The following is a 20,810-nucleotide window of genomic DNA, read 5'->3' on the forward strand; positions in this document are numbered from 1 at the left end:
TTTGCCCTGGGCATCACCTTGAGAGAGTGTTGTGGCTTCACCCAGTCACCAGGAACAGTAGGTAGCATCAGCCCTCAGCAATTGGGGGTGCAGGCTCTCTGCATGCTGCCCCCATTCCTGGAACACTTTTAAGTTCAGCTTTCCTGCCTGGAATGCAGCTGCGCCTGTGCTTGTTTCACGCGTGTGGGGCAGAGAAGGGTGAGGTAGCCAGAGTTCTTGATGACCCAAGAATCCTACTGCCAAGAGGGGCCAACCCCAGTCCCAAGCACAAAGAGCTTTTGGCAGCTGCTCCAGTTGTAGGAAGTTGGCCACAACCGCTCCCTGCCCTGGGCCAGCCACCCAGCCTGGGGCACAGAGAGCAATGGCACACTCTCTAACCCACCACCACTCGGCATTTCCCATCTGGACAGCAGCGGCTCCAGGGCTAGGCGGTACCATGTTGTCCATGACGTACAGCGAGAGCCTGAGGAGCGTGAGCAGCAGGTGCCACTCCGACTGGGCCCTGCACCCCGTCCGCCAGACGGACACACTGGAGCTGCAGCGCCTGCGAGAGGTGCGCGCGGCCGCCCAGGCCAGGAATATGGAGAGCTTCCTCCGCATGCATGGACTCTCCCTGGACAGCTGCACCGCCCGGCGCACGGGCATGAAGTATCGGTAAGGGCTGGCATGGGGCTGGGGTGGGAAGTGCACTGTCCATCGGAGGAAGCCTGGAGGCAAGAGCTACAGGAGCAAGGGATGCAGTCCAGAAAACATTTGCTTCTGTTATACTGTTAGCATAAAAAAATTTTGTTTAAAAAGTTCCAACCATGTAAAAATGTATAAAAGAAGAAAATGAAAGTCTGCTGTAGTCCTATCCTCTAAAGATACACTCTATTAAGAGCTTGGTGTAGTCTCATAAAAAAAAAAAAAAAAAAGGTCCTGAGGGGAAAAGGTGTTTTTTTGTTTTGTTTTTTTATAATGGGGTAAAGAGTCCTAGAGTGGCACAGTTTGTGTGCTCAACTACTAACCTAAAGATTGGAGGTTCACACCCACTCGGTGGTGCCACAGAAGAAAAGCTTGGTGATCTTGTTCCAAGATTATGGCAAAGAAAACCCTATGGGACAGTTCTACACTACAACACATAGGGTTGCTGTAAGTCAGAATTGACTCATCAGCAACAGGCTTGGATTTGGTCTAGCAAGTGTAAACATATTGTTTAATTTGTCTTATAACTTCATTGGGACAAATTCATTATTAGGGGCTAGCTAAATATAAACTAGTGAAAACACTTGAATTCATTACCTCTAATGACAAATCCAGGAGCTCTGGTAGGTTCAAACATCAGCCACTCCTCGAAAGGAAGGTTGGGCAATCTACTTCCGTAGTGATACTGCCTTGGAAACTCAAGGAGCGGTCACTATGAGTTGGGTCTGACTCTACGGCACCTAACAACAACAATGACAAATCCATTCTTGCAACAGAAACCAGGTTGGATCTTATGGGCAAAGGTGTGCTCCCCTCCTCTATCTCCTTAAGTACCCTATTATGGAAAGAGGTTTTGAACAGGTGACCATTGAATTAGGAAAAAAAAAAAAAGCCACTGCCCCCAATTCTGAGTTGATTCTGACTCATAACAACCATATAGGACAGAGTATACCTGCCCCATAGGGTTCCTGAGGCTGTAAATCTTCACAGAAGCAGACTGGGACACTTTTGAGTTCAGCACATCTTTCTCCCACTGTTGTTGGATTGAACAACCACCAACCTTTTGGTTAGCAGCCAAGTGCTTTAACCACTGTGCCACCAGGGCTTCTGGATTGGTTACAGTAAACTGTAAGTAGCTGTGAATAAATATTCCATGTGACTTCTGGATGATAGACATGTGGTCTGACTTTTCTTGGAACCACAGGACATTCTGTGTAGCTTGCTGGTCTTTGGAATCAGCACCTGGGACAGCGCTCAGATTGGCCCACTTTCTCTTCTGAAAGTTGCAGAAAGTGACTAAAACCAAAACCAAACTCACTGCCTTCCAGTCGATTCCAACTTATACCGACCTTTCCTTAGGTTTCTGAGGCAGTATCTCTATGGAAGCAAATTGCCCAGTCTTCCTTACAAGGAGTGGAGGGTGGGTTTGAACCTCCAGCTTTCTGGTTAGCAGTCAATGCCTTAGGCACTATGCCACGAGAGGTCCTTAGAAAATGACCAGAGCACCCTAAAAAGCTGGTGTTTTCCTTTATAAATCACTGTAAATTGCAAATAGGCAGTTTTGCCACCTGTGGCTCCTGAAGGGGTCCCCCTCAGCCTTTGTAGGATTGCCAGATAGAGCAAATCAAAATACAGGACGCTCAGTTAAATTTGAATTTCAAATAAATAGGTTTTTGTTTTGTTTTGTTTTTTTGTTTTTTAGTAAAAGTCCCATGTAATATTGGGAACATTTTTGTTGTTGTTATTTGCCATCAAACTGGTTCTAACTCATGGCTACCCAGCATACACAGAGTAGAAGTTATGATCTTGTGGAAGCAGATTACAAGGCCTGTTTTTTTTGAGGCACCACTGAGTGGGTTTGAACCACCAGCTTTTTGTCTAGTAGTGGAGCTCATAAATATTTGTGCCACCCAGAGCGCCTATTTGGAACACACTTAGTAGTTACTGGTTATTTAACTGAAATTCAAATTTAACTGGGCATCTTATATTTTATCTGTCAACCCTAAATTTTTTGCTTCCATCTCACAGACCCTAAGGGTTGTGTGACTGTTCTCTGGAGAGGGGGATCCCTGGGTGGCACAAACAGTGAACAAAGTTAGCCCCTAACCAAAAGATTGGAAGTTCAGGTCCAACAAGAGACACCTCAGAAGGAAATCCTTATGATCTACTTCCAAAAAATCAGCTGCTAACTACCCTGTGGAGCACAGTTCTACCCTGATACCTGTGGGGTCACCATGACTCGAAACTGGCTGCAGCTGGTTTTGGTTTTGTGTGGAAAGTAGAGCAGAGACCAGTCCAGTCCGTTTAACATTCTCTCCCATGGACAGTCAGTTTGGCCCTTCCACCCACTGTTTGAACATGTGATAGTTTAAAGAAACAAAACACTTCTGCCATGAGTCCATTAGATGGCAGAATTCTTAAAGTTTTATGTTCTGAATCAAACCTTCAGGGAAGGACAAAGGGTCAGCTAGTTTAGCCAACGGAACTTCTAATTCTGATGGAAGTTTCTCAAGAGACATGCTGTGCTTTTTCCTTTCTTTCTTTCTTCTTTTGCCTAGTCACGGCTACCTTTCATTTATTCAACAAATATCTGTTGAAACTGTGTTTGAGGACCCGGCTTCTTCCTGTGCAGATGGGATTTATGATGGGGCTAGAGGGTGGATGTATCTCTTATGTTTCTGGTGCTTCAGGGAAGATGTCTATGCTGCCATCCAAAACACTTCTAAACTAGCTTGCGGTGATGAAATATCCTGGGGACATTTGCTTCCCAAGGAGGAGAGGGGACAAGAAAACAACTCACTCCTTTAGCAGTTGATGGGCCAAAGATTTGCACACCCGTGAGGCTGTCTTTATCTGGTGAATCCCTTCTTGCTGCACATGGAGGTTTCAGTTATCTGGAAATGGGGGCACCATAACTAACACTGCCAGTTATTAAAGATCCCAGATAAAACACCCTTCTATAGTTAGCTGTCCTCTGTCAGCGGCTGGGCCAGGACTTAGTTAACCTTGGTCTTAAATATTAATATGAAAAAGATAATGCCTTCAGATAAGTACTGCTCAGTGGGGCCTGGAGACACCGCGGCAGGCCTGGATGCTCTAACAGAGGGACTGAGCTGCAGCTGGGAAAGCTTTCCTGTTAATTTGTCCTTTCCTTTTTGTTTTTTAACTGCCTTCAATTCTTGCTGTTTAAAAAAAAAAAAAATGTATTTTTAAAACCCAAACCGTCCTTATGTAAGCATCAGGAGCAGAGTAAGGGGAACAGGAGTCCCTGGTTGGAACAAACAGTTAATACACTCATTTGCTAACCAGAAGGTCAGAGGTTCAAGTCCACCCAGACGTACCTGGGATCTAGTTCCAAAAAATCAGCCATTAAAAAGCCCATGGATCACAGTTCCTGAGCCCTGGGGTGGCACAAATGGTTCACACTCAACTGCTAATCTAACAGTTGGCAGTTGGCAGCCACCCAGGTGCACTATGGAAGAAAGACCTAGAAAACTCTCAGGGTAGCTCTACTCTGACACACACAGGGTCATCATGAGTTGGAATTGACAGCAGCAACAACCACAAGGGAACTGTGGTCTAGCTCTTCCCTTCTATTCCCACCTGGCTCTAGTGCTGAGAGGTGTCCTCAGATGGGGCAGCAGTTATGCCAGTGGGCAGCCAGAAGCTGTGGCCTTGGGCTCACCATGCTAAGCACCAACCAGCCCCTGGACTGGGCATGGCTCTCCCTTGCTTCCCACAGCACCAGGAGGCCTTGCACGGCCCTTGCCACCTCTCTGGTCTCAGCCTGGACTCTCTCCCTCCCACTCAGGATGCTCTGGCCACACCTGACTTCCTTTGCTATCTCAAACACATGAGCTCATGTCATCCTCAGGGTTCCTGCACTTATTGTTCCTCCTGCGTGGAGTGTATGTCCCCTGTATTTCCCCACACCTGGCTCCTTCCCTTCATGTGGATCTCAGCTCCATCCTCAGGGACCATCCCAACCACCAGGCTGAGTGAATCCTTCTCAACCCCATTGTTCTGTTTTATAGTCTTCATTTCACCTCCCACCATGCCTGTTGCCTTGTTTTTGCCTCTCTGAACTCCCTCTGGTGGCACAGCAGTTAAGTGTTCAGCGGCTAACCAAACGGTTGGTGGTTCAGACCCACCCAGCAGCTCCATAGCAAAAAGACATGGCAATCTATTCCCATAAAGAGTATAGCCTAGAAAGCCCTATGGGGAAATTCTGCTCTGTGGCATGGGGTTGCTATGAGTCAAAAATGTATTCAACAGCACCTAACAACAACAGCAGCACCCTTTTTGGGAGCAGAGCCTTTGTCTGTCCACATCACCTAGAACATTCCAAGCCCCTATAAGTACTGACTGAATGGTGTTGAGTGGTCTTGGTCTTAGTCCACTGTATGGAAGATTCTCCTGTAAAATGTACCTTGTTTCTGGGACAAGAGTAAAATAGGCCTGGCAGCTGCATCTAAGCCACTGTCTGGGTATGTGTTTTGGATTGAATTGTGTTCCCCCAAAATATGCAACAGTTGTGAGGATGGTACAGGACCAGGCAGTGTTTTGTCTGTTGTTTGTAGGGTCACTGTGATTCAGAACTGACTCGATGGCCCCTAACAACAAACAATAAAGTATGTGTTGAATTTCTGGCCCTTGTGCCTGTGGGTGTGATCCTGTTTAGACATAGAGGTTTTCTTTTGTTATGTTATTAGGTCACACCAGTATTGAATGGGTCCTAAACCTAATCACTTCAGAGTTAGACCAGAATAGACACAGAGACCTTCAAGGGGAGATAGACACCATATGAGGAGCATCTACTAGCTAAGGAATGCCCAGAGCTGCCGACAAGGAAGGAATCTACATGGCTGAGAGCTTAATTTGGACTTTTAGCCTCCAGAACTGTGAGAAAATAAAATTCTAAAGCCACCTACTGTGGTATTTGTGCTACAGCAACCCTAGGAGACTAAGGCAATATTCAAACCCCCGTGGCATCCCTTCCATCTCGGAATCTTCTTGCTGCAGACAGTTGCATGTGGAGATGGGGCTAGAAACACTGTGTGGACAGCAAGGGAAGGCAGGAGGTGGCAGAGACTGGCTGGCCATCCTGTAAAAGCCACCTGCCAGGAACAGGTTAGGGGAGCCAACTGGGCCAGTGTGAGTCTCCTGACCAGGCCCCAGCAGGCCGTGGCATGTGGCCTGTGTTCCTGCTGGGACTGCTTCTGCTAACCAGGGAGGGGATGCCATGCTAGCAATTCAGCAGCCATCCCAGGCTTGGAGACAGCTGTCCCTCCGCAGGCCCCGGGCCTCACCAGCTGCAGCTTGCCTGCCTTTAAAATGGACATAGCAGCCTCTTCCCTCATCTGGCAGTGCTGCTGTGATGAGAAATAGGAGGAGGTGCACAGATCCTGTGATGGTGACTTTCACGTACCCTCAGCTGGGCTGCAGCGCACAGTTTGGTCAGGCATAAGTTGCTGGGAAGGGGTGATTGACATCTGTAGTCAGTTGACCTTAAAAGCAACAACTAGGGATCCTGGAGAAGAAAGATTTCTGCCCAAGACTGCAACACAGAGTTTCTGCCAGTTTCCAGTTTGCTGGCCTTCACTTTGGATTTCAGACTTAAGACTGCAGTTTCAATGCTGTCTGGGTTTCCAGCCTGTCAGCATGCCCTACACATTTTAGACTTGCCAGTCCCACAGTCATGTGATCCAATTCCTTATGCTACATCTCTTTCTCTATGTATGTGTGTGCATGTGTATAAAATCACCCGTCAGTTTGTCATACTGTGGTGGCTTGTGTGTTACTGTGATGCTAGAAGTGATGCCACCAGTATTTTAAATACCGGCAGGGACACCCATGGTGAACAGGTTCAACAGACTAAGTTTCTCTGGACTAAGACTAGGAAGAAAAAGCCTGGTGATCTAGTTCCAAAATTCAGCCAATACAAACCTTACAGATCACAACAGAACAGTGATCAATTCACTTGCTTTGGACACGTCATCAGAAGGAAACAGTCACTGGAGGAGGACATTGGTTGGTGAAGTAGAGGGCCAGCAAGGATGTGGAAGGCCCCCGGTGAGGTGGACTGCACAGTAGCTGTAATGATAGCCTCCAGCACCCTGGAAGTCATGAGGATGATGCAGAATTGAGCATCATTTTGTTCTGTTGTATATAAGGTCACTATGAGTCACAGTCAACTCAGTCCACAGACAGTGCCCAGCAGCTTCATGGGGACTGTCCTTCCCCCACTCCCCACAACCTTGAGCTCCCAGCAAGTGTCCAAGAGCAGAAGCTCTGCAATGGAAAGTTAAGCCGCAACCCTGCTCCCGGAGCCGGGACAAGGTACATTGCTCGCCTTCCTGAGCCCACCCTCTCCCCTGCAGAAGGAGAGTGAATGCAGCATTAACTACTCTGCTTAACCTTTCTGTGCCTCAGTTTCCACAAGGGGGAAGTTGGCATCAAGGGTATGGTGAGGATTCAGTGAGTTGTGTGTGAAGCAGTTGGAATAGTGACACATGGTGGGCACCATGTAAGTGTTTGTGCTACCATCATTGCTCCTGTTGTCATTGATGTGATTATACCTTAACAGGTGCTTCAGAGGGTGGGAAAGGAAAGGGTATACACAGTGCTTAGCTCAGGGCTTGGTACAATCACTAGGTAAATGGCAACAACTGAGAAAGGAAATGGGGTGGTGCAGTTAATGTGCTCAGCTGCAGACTGATAGGTTGTAAGTTGAATTCTACCCAGAGATGCCTCAGAAGAAAGGCCTGGTGATCTCCTTCAGAAAAATCACCTATTAAAAACCCTCTGGGGTAGAGTTCTACCCTGACACACGTGGGATCACTACGAGTTGGAGTCAACTTGGTGACAATTGGTTTAAGGAGCAAAATGGGCCAATTTGTGGTTTGTTCTCCTCTTTCCCCTCATAGGCTGAGCTGGATGTAGTTGTGGTGGCCAGCGCCTAATGAGCAGGAGGACGAAAAAGAGCAGGAAATGTGAGGCTGGGTCTGAGAAAACCCACAGACAATGAGAACATGTTGTGGCCTGGTGTCACCTGAAGCACTCCAGTGTAGCCACATCCACAGTCTACCCCAGCGTGATGACAGAGTGGGCCCTGCATGCAGGAACTTGGCATCAAGCCCCCCACAGCCAGAACTGGCAGCCTAGCAGGCGCACCCAGAGACAGACCTGCCCTGCCTACCCCATGACCTCCTGTCCCAGCTTCTCCCCTCACTGGAAAGACATCCTGTGTTTCAAATCAAGTCCCAACTTCCTTCTAGAGCCTTGTCCACATAGAACCCCTGACTGCTCCTCCTAGAAGATTTGGCCTTGACCTTGGCTCTAACACAGCATTGATTCAGGTCTGTCCTGGAGACCTTCCGCAGCCCCCTGCTGATGGAAACCACAATCCAGCATATTCCCAACCCCCCACTGACAGGTCTTCACTCTCACCTACTATTGACCCCTCCTCCAGGAAGGCCATCAGCTTGCCACTGCCACTACTCTGTGAAGTGGCCTTCGGCCCTTCAGCACCAGCTGCCCTACCTTGGGCAAGAAGCACTGTTGGGCACCTCCCACATCTCAGCACCTCCCATGTTCCACTCAGTGAGGACAGATGGGCCAGCCTTACTCATCGATGTGGAAAGGCACGTGGGCCTCTGCAGAGCACAGCACCTCTTTCCTGTCCTTGGAGAAGTTGCTGTCGCCTGTGTTTTTTAAATGCCTTCTTCAGAAGTCCTACTCCAGGCCTTAGGAGCTGGAGACCACTGTCACAGCTGTTGTGTCAGCCCATCTTGTAGAGTGGTTCCCACGATGTCAGTGACCCTCTACTTTACCAAGTATGATGTCTTGTATAGCGATTAGTCTTTTCTGCTGACATGGCCAAGCTAAGCAAGCTGAAGTCTTGCCATCCTCGCTTCTAAGGAACATTCTTGTTGTATTCCTTCTAAGACTAATTTGTTCATTCTGGCATTCCCAGGTGTATTCAGTTTTCTTCACCAACACCACCGTTTAAACACAAAATTCTTCAGTCATGAAGATGGTGCAGGTGGACAACATTTCATTCTGTCATACACAGGCTTACCATGAGTCAGAGCCGACTCAACAGCAACTAACTGTTGTTGCTGGGGAAAGGACTTGGCCCTGGCCATCTTTCCTGCCTCTGTCCCCTGTGTGGGCACTGGAGGAGGGCAATGCCAGGCCCAAGCAGGAGCTCAGCTGGGATGAGCCCCAAGTCGGAAGGCAGTTGAGCTGGAAACTTCCATTCTAGGGACACTCTGATTAGTGACATTCCGTGGACAGAGAGTGGAGCTTTTAATTGAAAGTGGCTGTGTCTCTCATTAATCACAGCAGCTTTGTTTGAATGACAGCAGATACTGGAAAAGAAAAAAAAAGATCTCTTGTGAATAGAAACCAGCCACCCACACATGATGCCTCTGACAGATCCCATTTAAACTGACCAGTGTATAGCCAAACTCACCCTGAAGAAGAGACCCTTTGAGCTGATGCTTAATTGTGGCAAGTTCAGGTCGAGGTTTTAAGCTTTTAACTTTCCACTCTCATCTACTTCTAATGACTTCTAAGGATATTAAGAGTCAGGATCCCTGTCATGGGCAAATGGAAAGTTCTAGACTCTGGCAAGCCTTTGAAAACCACAAGGGCTCCTCTCCACCTTCTCTGCTTCTCCACAGTTGTCTGCTGGGTACAGCACGTGTTTATCCTGGGTCCCCTGGGAGAGTTCAAATATCCATCAAATATCCATTCTCATCAGCCTACAATATTTTAAATACCTTGGAAATGCCTCCCTTCAGATGCCCCAGCTGCCCTCTAAGCCTGCCTGGTGCCCAGGGAACCAGCACAGAACTCCCCTGGTGTCCCTGAGTTGAATTTGGGAAAGGTAGACCCTGGGTTTATGGGTTGAAATAAGTGTTTCTTTCCCTAGTTGCATCTGTGGCCTCCCCTTTGCAATGATTTTGGCTAAAAAGGAGGGTGTAGATGGTGTGGGGGCTGCATGTCCTCTGGCCCGGGGTGGACCAGCCAGAAGGAAAACATAGGGAAAGGCTAATTCATCTCACAAGCTGTAGTAAGCACTTCATGTTCCCAGTGGTTGTATGGGTGCCCAGGGAGCCCGGGAATAGACCTACGAAAGGCTCTCCTGGGGTCTCTGTCCTAGGGAGAGGTGGACAGTCCACAGCAGTGGAACTCTGGAACCTCACAGGGTGACCACTGCTGTGCTGGATGAGACATGAGGAAGGGTGGCTCTTTAGGGACACCTAGGGAAGACATGCCTGGCAGAGAACAGTAGGTGCAAAGGCCCAAGGCAGTACAACACAGTGAGTTCTAGGTGCATATGAAGGCCAGAATCAGAATTCTGTCCCTTCAGTACACTGGGAAAAATGGCAGCACTAGGTATGAGGATTTTGGGTACACTTGGGTAACTGTTGGGGGGTGGGTTTGCTCGTGGACCCAAGAATTCCCTAAGTTCAGCTAGGCCCAGCCTCTCCTCCATCACCTCTTTCCACAGATAAAGTCAATCTGATTCCTGTGTATTCCATCTGGCGAGGTCCACATGTACAGCTGCAGTTTATATTGTTGATAAAGGTATTTCCAATGAATAAATCGTTGGTCTTGCAAAAATCTATCATGCGATCTCTGGCCTCATTTCTATCATCAAGGCCATATTTTTCCAACTACCAGTGATTCTTCTTTGTTTCCAATTTTGCATTCTAATCATCAATAATAATCAATACATCATGATTGCATGTGTGGTCAATTTCAGACTGCAGAAGGTGGTAAAAATCTTCAATTTCTTCATCTTTGGCTTTAGTGTTGGTGCATACATTTGAATAATAGTCATATTAACTGGTCTTCCTTGTAGGTATATGGATATTACCCTAGCCCTGATAGCATTGTACTTCAGGATAGCTCTTGAAACATTCTTTGTGACTATGAGTGCAACGCCATTCCTCTTCAATATGTCATTCCCAGCATAGTAGATGACATGATTATCTGATTCAAAATGGCCAAAACTAGTCCATTTCAGCTCACTAATGCCTAGGATGTCGATTTTTATATGTTCCATCTCATTTTTTACAACTTCCAATTTCCCTAGATTTATTCTTCGTACATGCCACATTCCAATTATTAATGAATGTTTGCAGCTGTTTCTTCCTATTTTAAGTCATGCCACATCAGCAAATGAAGGTCCCAAAAGCTTTACTCTATCTATGTCATTAAGGTTGACTCTACTCTGTGGAGACGCTCTTCCCCAGTCATATTTTTAGTGCCTTCTGACCTGAGAGGCTCGTCTTCCAGGAGTATATAGGACAATGTTTCAGGACTATTCGTAAAGTTTTCCAGTAATATATCAGACAGTGTTTCACTGCTATTCATAAGGTTTTCAGTGGCCAGTTGTTTTAAAAGTGGATGGCCCCATCCTTCTTCCCAGTCTGTCTTCATCTGGAAGCGCTGCTGAAACCTGTCCACCATGGGTGACCCTGCTAGTGTTTGAAATACCAGTGGTATAGCCTCCAGCCTCACAGCAACACACAAGCCACCACAGTACAAAAATTGGCAGATGAGTGGTTTGTCCTCCATCTTCAAAGCCAGCAGGGCAGCATCTTCCAATGTCTTTCTGACTCTGGGCCTCCTGCCTCCCTCTTCTGTATCTGAGGACACTGTGATGACATTGGATCCACCCAGATAATCCAAGGTAGCTTTCCCATCTCAAGGGCAGTTGATTAGCAACTTTAAGTCTATGCGCAGCCTTAACTCCCCCTTTGTCATGAAAAAGGAGCCCTGGTGGCACAGTGCTTCAAGTACTTGTTTGTTATCTGTAAGACTAGCAATTTGAACCCACTGGCTGCTCCATAGAAGAAAGAGGAGGCAATCTGCTTCCATAACAATTACAGCCTAGGAAAGCCTATGGGGCAGTCCTACTCTGTCCCAGAGTGATGCAATGAGTTGAAAACAACTTGACAGCAACGGATTTGAGTTTAGTTTTGCCATGAAAGGCCATGTCTTCATAGTTTCCAGGGATTGGGACATGGACATCTTTGAGGGCCATTATTCTGCTGACCACAGGACGTAGTGGTAAAGAAGCCAGTCACCTTTCTGCCCCATTCTTTAGGAGGCGGCCAAAAACCAAACTAATTGCTGTTGAATAGATTTTGACTCATGGTAACCATACATGTTTCAGAGTAGAACTGTGCCCTATAGGATTTTCAGTGGCTGGTTTTGGAAGTAGATTGCCAGACCTTTCCTCTGAGGTGCCTGTGGTGGACTTGAACCTCCAGCCTTTCAGTAGTAGCCAAGTGCATTAATTGTTGGTGCCACCAGGGACCCCAGCATGGCAGAGGAGATAATACTCAAGTACATAGATAGATGGTGATGAGTATTACAGAGGAAAATAAAGCAGGGGAAGGAGGCTGGGATAGGGAGGGAGCAAGGGCGGGGACTTTTCCAGGGGCTTTGGGAAGGCCTGCCTGACAAAGGCTGAGCCGAGCAGATGGGAGAGGATGCTTCATGCTGATAGCACAGTAAGCACAAAGTCCCTGGGTGGACATGAGAAGATGTGCTCCAGGATGGCAGGGAGGCTGTGAGAACAGCAAGTGCAAAGGCCCTGAGGCAGGCACAGGAGGCCAACAGAGGCTGAGCCCCATGGGTGAGCCCTAGAGCCCAGGGAGATACGAGTTTTTACTCTGTGGGGAATGAGCCTCTTTGGCGAGTAACCTTTTTCTTCCCATTACAAGGACTCAAGGTGGGCAGCAGGCCAGCATGCTAACCCCACACTGTAGTCCAGAAGCAATTTCCTCCCTCCTCCAGCTGGATGTTCCCATGGCAGTTGGTGCAAGCCTTGCTGCCTATTGCTCCTCTGAAGAGTTATCAGCCAAGAGGCCACATAACCTGAGAAGGGTCTCAAGGCTGCAACTGCCATGTAGACATAGACTGTAGTGGGGTCAAGAGGAGACACTATGAACTGGGTAGGCAACCGAGGCAGTCACCAGAGCCAGGGCCTCAGACAGGTGTGGCCATGGTACAGATGGCAAGGTGATTAAACGCTACACCAATGAGGAGCATGGCACCAACAGCATTGGTCCCAACCCACTGACTGGGCATGAGAGTGAGAGAAAGAGTTGCTAAGGACACTCTGTCTCTGTCCCAAGCAGCTAAGAGGATGGTGCTCCCATGGGAAAGACTCTAGGAGACAGAAACCTAACAACAGCCTTGCAAGGATATGGTCAGTGACACTGGAGGAGAGGGAAGTGACTGCTTGTTGGGGGGCTGTTGTCACACAACCTGTGGTATCTGAGCCGATGGAGGATGAGTAGGCTTCATGGGCAGAGATGTGGTGAAAGGGCACTTCCAGCAGGGCACAGCAGGGGTAGGAGGCCCACGGTCTTCTGAGGCAAATAACTTTTTTTTTTTTTAAGATGTATTGAGATATAATTCACATACAGTGTGATTTACCCAATTAAAATGTACAATGCCATGGTTTTTGGTATATTCACAAGGTTGTGCAACCATTACTACTAATTCTAGAGCATTTTCATCACCCGAAAAAGCAGCTTTGTGCCCTGTGGCAGTTGCTTCCCCATTCCACCTTCCCGCCAGCCCTGTTGTTACTGTTGTTGGGTGCTGTCGAGTCAATTCCGACTTATAGCAATTCCATGTGACAGAGCAGAACTGTCCCACAGGGTTTTCTAGACTGACATCTTTATGGGAACAGATCACCAAGTCTTTTCTCTCACAGAGCTGCTAGGTAGGTTCAAACTGCCAACCTTTCAGTTAGCAACAAAATGCTTAACCATCGTACCTCCGTGACTCCTTTTCCACCAGGCAACTACTAATCTCCTTTCTGTCTGTATGGTTTTGTCTATCTTAGATAAATTGAATCATCTAATAGGTGGTCTCTTATGGCTTGCTTCTTTTACTTAGTCTTCAATGTACATGCATGTTGTCACATGGATCAGAACTTCATGCTAAGTGATATTCCATTGTATAAATAGATCACATTTTGTTTATCAGTTGTTATCAGTTGATGGATAGTGGGTCTTGATACCTTTTGACTATTAAGGATAATGCTGCTCTGAACATTCACATCCAAGTCATACATAGATGTGTGTTTTCATTTCTCTTGGATATATACCAGGGATTGGAGTGGTGGGGTCATCTGTAAGACAGAAGACTCGAGGTGACTAAGAGCCTCTGTGAATCTCACTTAATTTTGGGCCACTTAAAGCAAGCCATCTTGTAAAATCAGCCTCTGAGTAACAGGAAGACACCAACCCAGCTGTATCCAATGGTTTGCCAGAGCACAGAGAAGTGTATAAGGAGGAAGCAGTAAGGGACCGTCACATCCAATGAGGCCAGCATGCACAGAATCACTCGCTCCTGGTAAAAGCACAGCTTCCTGGGCCCAGCCCCTGAGCCATTCATTCATTGGGTCTGGGTGGGGCCCAGGACTCTGCATTATAGCAAGCCCCCCTGGCATTCTGGATCTGGTGTTGAGTGATCCCACCCAAGACTGTGAGTGCCATGAGAGCAAGAACTGCAGCACAGGGCACAAGGTATTTGTTTATTTTTGAAGAAATAAACAATCGTTTTGAAAAAAGGGAAGGGAAGATATTGGAAGGTCATGTTGGCTATTATTCCACGTGAGTTCCATTTTGGCCCTGGCTTTGCATATTTAGGGAAGGCTGGGATGCTAAAATCTGCCCTGTTTCCTGTATGAAGAGCACCAAAGCAGGGGACAGCAGGTGGGGACAAAAACTCACCCTGGGCATGTGCCAAAAGCAGAGTCTGGCCTTTGACCTCTTCAGCAGGCCCCGAGCCCCAGAAGGCCAGGGCCTGCCATCTCCAAGTCCAGGCTCCAGCCTTGTGAGGGGCTGCCCGGCCTGAGAAGTTAGCCCTGCAGGCTGCCCATCCCAGAAGCAGAGCTGTCCCTCTCCCTTCTGGTCCCCCTCCCAGCTCAAGGGGCTTAGCGAGGGCTGCCACCTGCCCTGAGCTTGGGGACTCAGGCTGGCCAGGGCTCTGCAGCCCAAGTAGGCAGGTAGCAGGAGATAAGGCAGAGCTGGACCTGAGAGGCTCTACTGTTGTCTGGGCATCCTTGGCAAAGAACCAGATATGTCCTCCCAGATCCTCTGTCCCTGGCAGGTGGGCACCATGCTTGGGGCTGGGCTCTGTTACCATGCCAGGCCATGCTCATGGGAGGTCTGAGGGCTCTACTTACCCACAGGGGCCAGGGCAGTGGCAAGGATCTCACACTTGGACCTGATGCCAAGACTTGCCCTATTAGAAAGCTGTTCTTTTATGTTGAGGATCGGTGTGAACTTTATGTTAAATAGAGTCTATACCATTGCAAGCATCACCGTGGACACACCTTGCTCCAGGGCAGTGTGCATCCTCTGATCTCACTAGGACCCCAGAAGGGAGAGTTCCTTTGTGATCTGCATCTCTACTTAAGGACACTGAAGCTCAGGACTTGCTTGAGGCTGCTCAGCTCAAGAGCAGAGAGTCCAAGACTCAAACAAGGTCCATTCTTGATCTATGTGCATAAGGTAGAGTAGGCACAGGGCAGGGTGGGGGGCATTAGGAATGTCATCATCTATCATGGACATCTCTGGGTATACAGTTTTCTGGTCCCCACAGAGCAGAGCCCGAAGAGCTTGGAAGGGCCTGTCAGGGCTGAGCTGGGAGGGGCAGAATAGCTCAGAGAGGGCAAGACACCAGCTCTGGATCACTCAGCAAATAAGCGTAGAACTGGAACTAGCCCCTGATCTCTTGCTGCCCCATCTAGTGCTCTCGTCTCAGCCCCTCTCAGCAGGGCAAAAGGGGACCTAAAAGACACCTTTGGCCAAGGCCCACACCACAGGGGGTGAGCTGGATACTCAGGATCAGAAGGCAAAGCTAGCCTTTCTGCCAACAAGGGTGGCTCTCTGCATTTCCAGAAGCCCTACTGAGCTTTGCTCCAGGAGTACAGCCTCATTCTCAACTGGATCCTGAGGCCACAAGTATAGAAAAGATGGTAGGGAGGCTGGGGAAAAGGGCAGGGCTTCATTCACTCACTCACTCATGCCCTCATTCATTCCAGAATTCCTTGAGCATCTTCTTTGAGCCAAGTACTGGGCCAAGTGCGCGGACCTCTCAGGTCTTCTGTCCCTTTGACCCCTGGGTTTCTTTCCTTGGGCCATCCATATCGTTATTATCAAAACAAAGTAGTCATTTCTTCCTGTATTTCTGCCCCAGCTGAAGCCCCCTTTCCTAGCTCAGAACCATAAGTGGGCAGAGCCGGGCACTCACCCCCGAAGCTCTGGCTGGAGCTGGCCACCCACACACTTGACTGGCCACCCATTCTGCTTCCCCCTTCCCTGCCTGCCCTGCTGCCTTGTCCTCCGCCCACCCTGCTGCAGTGCCAGCCCAGGCATCCTCCCTGGCCCCCCTGACCAAGCGGCTGTCAGCTTTGAGCAGCCAGTGACTGCCCGGCAGGCGGCCGATACCTCCTGCTTCATTAATAATGAATCGCCAGGCACTCCCTGCACCTCTCACTGGTCGCCTAATTGACTTGGTGGGAGCCTCGGCAGGTTCCCTCTGGAGAGACTCAGAGAAGCAGCTGCTCCACCCTCAGCCACCAGAGCCCAGGAGAGCAGGCAAGCGGCCACACTCAGCTTCCCAGACAGCCTTCTGCCACGGGGCACCTGGTCCCAAAGGCCACCCCCTCCCAGGACTCTTGCTCCCAAGGTGCCCCCCAGGCTACTTCCTCCCAGGTGGATGTTCCTCCAGGGAACCTGTGCCCAGGGGCCACCTCCCCCCACCCCCCACCCTGAACACCTGCTAGCTGCCCCAAGGCTCAGGGAGCAACCAGGACTTGAGGAGGCTCCCCTTCTCCTGTTAAAGGAAGGAGATTTCTCTCATAGGTCAGAGAGAACTTGCAGCCCAGCCCTACAGACACTCTGAAGACCACACAGGAGGGCACCCGTGAGCCGGAGCCAGACGCTAGGCAGCCTGGGCCAGACCAGGGCAGGGACAGAGGAAGGAGTTCCTGATGCCAGGAAGATGTGAGAGGCAGAGATGGCAGCTCTCCGCCCGACCGTCAAGTTTTCAAGAAGGTCTCTTCTGGCTCATCTCTGGAGCTCTGATTCCCTCCCCTCAGAGAGCACACAAGCCCTTCTACCATCAGTGCTTCCTGATCCTAGCTTCTAAGGGGCCTTCTTGCAGAGTCTCCCCCTTGGGGCATCGCATCTTCCTCAGGGCAAGGAGCAGCCTGTAAGGGCAGTGACCTCTGGCCAGGACTCAGCCGGCCTCCAGCATGCAGGTCTCCTTCATGTGCTCCGAGCACAGCCTCAAGGCCCGAGGCCCTGATGAGCGTCTGGGCCGGCCAACAGGCAGCAGCCCCAGCCTGGGCACCCGCAGCCGCTTCCGCACTGTGGCCATGGTGGCCCGGAGCCTAGGGCAGCTATCGGTGCAGAGCCTCCCGGGTGCCACTGACACCAGCGGGAAGCAGCCTGGCATGAAATACAGGTAGGAGGTGGGAAGGCTTGGCAGATGGGGGCTACCCTTTCCCCCCACCCCCACCCCCACCCCCATCACCACCACCTGCAATAGTCCTTAAAATCTGCAAATCTCTGGTTTTCATGTTTAGGTGCCAAGAGGACAGGAGCTATTTTTAGTACTTGGTTGACTTGGCATGAAATAAAATTCAGGCTCAGGGTTAGCCCCAAGTTTCTCTCTTCATGTCACAGAGGAAGATGGTGCTTGGGTCTTTCTCCCATCATTCTGCACATTTGGTTCCCTTCATAGAGGTCACCCACAGTGACTCTGTGCAAAGCTTCCTCTGCCTGGGAGCCTGAGCAAGCATTGGCCACAGGCTCCTATACCCCCTCTTTCTCCTCACTCCCCAGCACCCAGGGGCCCAAGAAGGCAGCCCATGGTAGTCTCGTGTCTCTTCAACAAGCCCAGCATGGCAAGCATCTGTTTGGTAGTCAGGGACTGGCAGGTGATAGAGATGACAAAGTTTACCTTCCCTCCCCAGCCTGAGTTCTTCTCTGGCAGGTATACAGCAAGGGAACTTCCTGAGCTGCCCTGCAATGGGTCCATACTGGCTGCTGGGTTTCTCACCATTTGAGCTCAGTCACTCCCACCTGGCTCTGGGATCTCTCACTGTGACTTATGTGTGATGAAAGTGCAAAGCCCAGAGTCTGTAGGGCAGGGACCTTCCCTGAATGCCACCAGAGCCCAGCCCAGGGCTTCCCTGGCTCAAATGCTTATAGGGCGATGATTGACAAGAGAGGGTCCCCTCTTTGTAGGAGAGCTCTTGGGGAGCAGAGTCCTGGGGGCACACTACTAGGCACAAGGCATTTCTTGCTACCCTGAGTCCCTCTGTGCCTAGAGCCCTGAGTGCTTCAAGAATGGTGTGTCTTAGGGAGCAGGTCTCTCTACACCATGGGATCTGGATAAGCTAGGCAGGCTAAGTTAGGTCTCTGGTTCCCAGGTTTTCTGTGGGAAAGGTCTTCCAAAATTGGAGGCAGGCACAACTCTATTTCCAATGACCCCAACAGTCACATGTGCTCCCAACCTCAGAAAAAGCCACAGGCAGTTCCAGTTGATTTGAGGAGAATTGTCTAGGTTCGTGGCTGATGTTGGTGCCAACATGACAAGTATTGAGGAGTCAGTTCTACTAACTGAGGATTATAGCATAAATCCCTCCACAACCAATGTCTAAAAGTCAAACCTCAGGAAAAAGAGCCATCTCCTATAAGTCCAGTGCCACCTCTAGATGGAATCCCTGGGTAACTGACTCCTCTGGCATCTTGGCCCATCTCCTTCCTGCCTTGGGTCCTTGGGGAAAGCTTGCTGTTCTTTAGTCAACTTCTGGGGTAAAAGGCTAGGTGAGGACAATGGGGAATAGCATTCTCTGTTCTAAAAACTCTGGGGATTTATCTCTTTGGTTAATTGGGGATCAAAAGATAAGAGTAAACAGAATTTTTTTTCTTTAGATACCTGTTAGCTACTGCAACTTTTGAGTCAATCAGATGCTCATCAAAGGAGTTAATATGTATGAGGCCATTTAAAAAAATATAAAGCATTGTGTCAGTAGGAAGTATGGCTATTCACATGATTCCCTACCTAAGATCTGTTGAGGAAGAGGTCTCTAAGAAGCTGAGTCCTCCAGATTACCGGGTGGGGTGTGTGTGCGTGCATGTGTGTGCATGAATGTTATGTGAGCCTGTGTGTGAGTGTCTATGTGTATGTGCACGTGCATGTGAATATCAAGCCAGGACAGTGAAAGCAAAAACCAACCCATTGCCATAGAATCAATTCCAACTCATGGAGACCCTACAGAACAGAGTAGAACTGCCCCATAAAATTTCCAAGGTTGTAATCTTAACAAAAACAGACCATCACATCTTTCTCCAGCAGGGCAGCTGGTGGATTCAAACTGCCGACCTTTCGATTAGCTGAGCACTTAACCACTGCAGCATGGGGCTCTTCCCAAAGTAGTGAAGGGGGTCCTTATTGGGCTGGAGGGCTTGTAGCCTAAAGACTAGGCTTCAAATCCAGCCCTATCACTTCCTAACTGCTCTACCCTCATCCATCAAATGGAGGAGCAAGCAAGCCTGTACATGCCAGAGGTCTAGTGAGCATTTTGTCATGGTATAGGGGTGTGAGGTGGGTCTTATACCCCTGTAGGGTGTGTACTTTCATAGCAGCTGAAGTGGGAGTTGAAATCCTAGCCATGACCTGTCGGGCACCCCTTGCTGAGCACCTCTTCCATCCTATAGCACTCGTTTTAGGATTTCTCCAGAGTGACTGTCCCAGGGCCATTGTGGGGGCTACAGGGATTGCAGATAGACCCAATCCCAATCGTGCCTCCCACCACCTTACCAGGAGACTGGCCCTTCCCAGCAGCTTGCTCCAGGGCATGGAGGAGCCAGCAGGCATATCATCTGGTGAACTCTACATTACCTGTCTGTCTAAGGGCCAGTACCAAAGGGGCTGTGTTCTTGCTACAGGGACCAGGAGATGCTTAGCACAGGAGCCCAAGCTCAGCAAGTAAGGAAAGGACCGGATTCAGTCCCATGGGTTGGATTCCAAAGCCTGCTGTCTCACCCTTGTGTTATGCCAATATCATCTGCAACAAACATTCCCTGGGAACCTGCTGCTGCCAGCTCAGATATGAAACTGGCCTGTCCTGATTTAGCTTGGAGTCTGAGTGTGGGACTATATTGGGAGTGTCTTTGTCCACCTTCTCTGAGGCCAACTCTAACCTTAAATCTAATTCTAAATATCCTCTCTGACACCAACTGCAAAAGCAATTCTTCTTTTTCTGACTTTGACCACCAGAGACAGGTCAGATCTTATCAGTTAAAGGGCACAGTCCTCCAGACCACCAGGTCTGCTCCAGACCTTAGATGCTAGCTGCAAGCTTAAGGGTCTCCATGACACCCTCACTTATGACCTGTAGGCTACAAATTCTGGGGCTCCCTCTGTCCCCTCAGAATACCAGCCATAAGCTCAAGAGTCCCTAGGGCCCCCCTCACTTCTGACCTGCCAGCTACAACTTTGAGAGTTCCATTACCCCCTCAGGTTTGATAATTTATTGGAACAACTCATAGAACTCAGGAAAGTGCTAAACTTACAATTTCAGTTTTATTATAACAAAAAGGATAGGCATGAAGACATCCATAGAACTAGATCTGCAAGGTCCCCAAGGCAGAGCTTCCATGGAAAACCTCCCCTCCCAAACACCAATGTCTTTCACCAACCAGGAAGCTCACCAAGCTTCTGTGTTTAGTTTTCTATTGCGGTCTCATTACATAGGCATGATTGATGGAATCATTGCCCACACAGTTGAACCCAACCTCTAGTTCCCCTCCTCTCAAGTTGGGCTGATATCACATGGTGGATATTTCTGGCCTTGCCAGCCCTCATCTAAGAGTCATTTCATTACATAAACCCTCAAGTGTAGTCTGGAACCCTCTTGGACAACAAAGACTCCAGTCACTGGGGAAATTCCAAGGTTTTAGAGCTTATCTTTTAGGAACCAAGGACAAAGATCAAATCCTTTGGGTAAAGTTCATTATAAACCCACAGATCCAGACATGGAAATAGATACATGCTGTTGTCATTGT

General features: G+C 49.0%; 1 protein-coding gene across 1 annotated transcript in view; it reads left to right on the forward strand.

The window, feature by feature from the left end:
* The first annotated feature begins 436 nt into the window (after window positions 1-436).
* Window positions 437-20,810, forward strand: part of KCNAB2 (potassium voltage-gated channel subfamily A regulatory beta subunit 2) — a 55,481-nt gene continuing 35,107 nt past the window's right edge. Inside the window, exon 1 of the mRNA XM_007942565.2 lies at window positions 437-654. Within this exon, the coding sequence (XP_007940756.1) occupies window positions 437-654 (218 nt within the window). The remainder of the gene's footprint in view (window positions 655-20,810) is intronic.

This window comes from Orycteropus afer, unplaced genomic scaffold, assembly GCF_000298275.1.
Source record: "Orycteropus afer afer isolate SDZICR_OR568_19922 unplaced genomic scaffold, OryAfe1.0 scaffold00094, whole genome shotgun sequence".
Taxonomy (NCBI): domain Eukaryota; kingdom Metazoa; phylum Chordata; class Mammalia; order Tubulidentata; family Orycteropodidae; genus Orycteropus; species Orycteropus afer.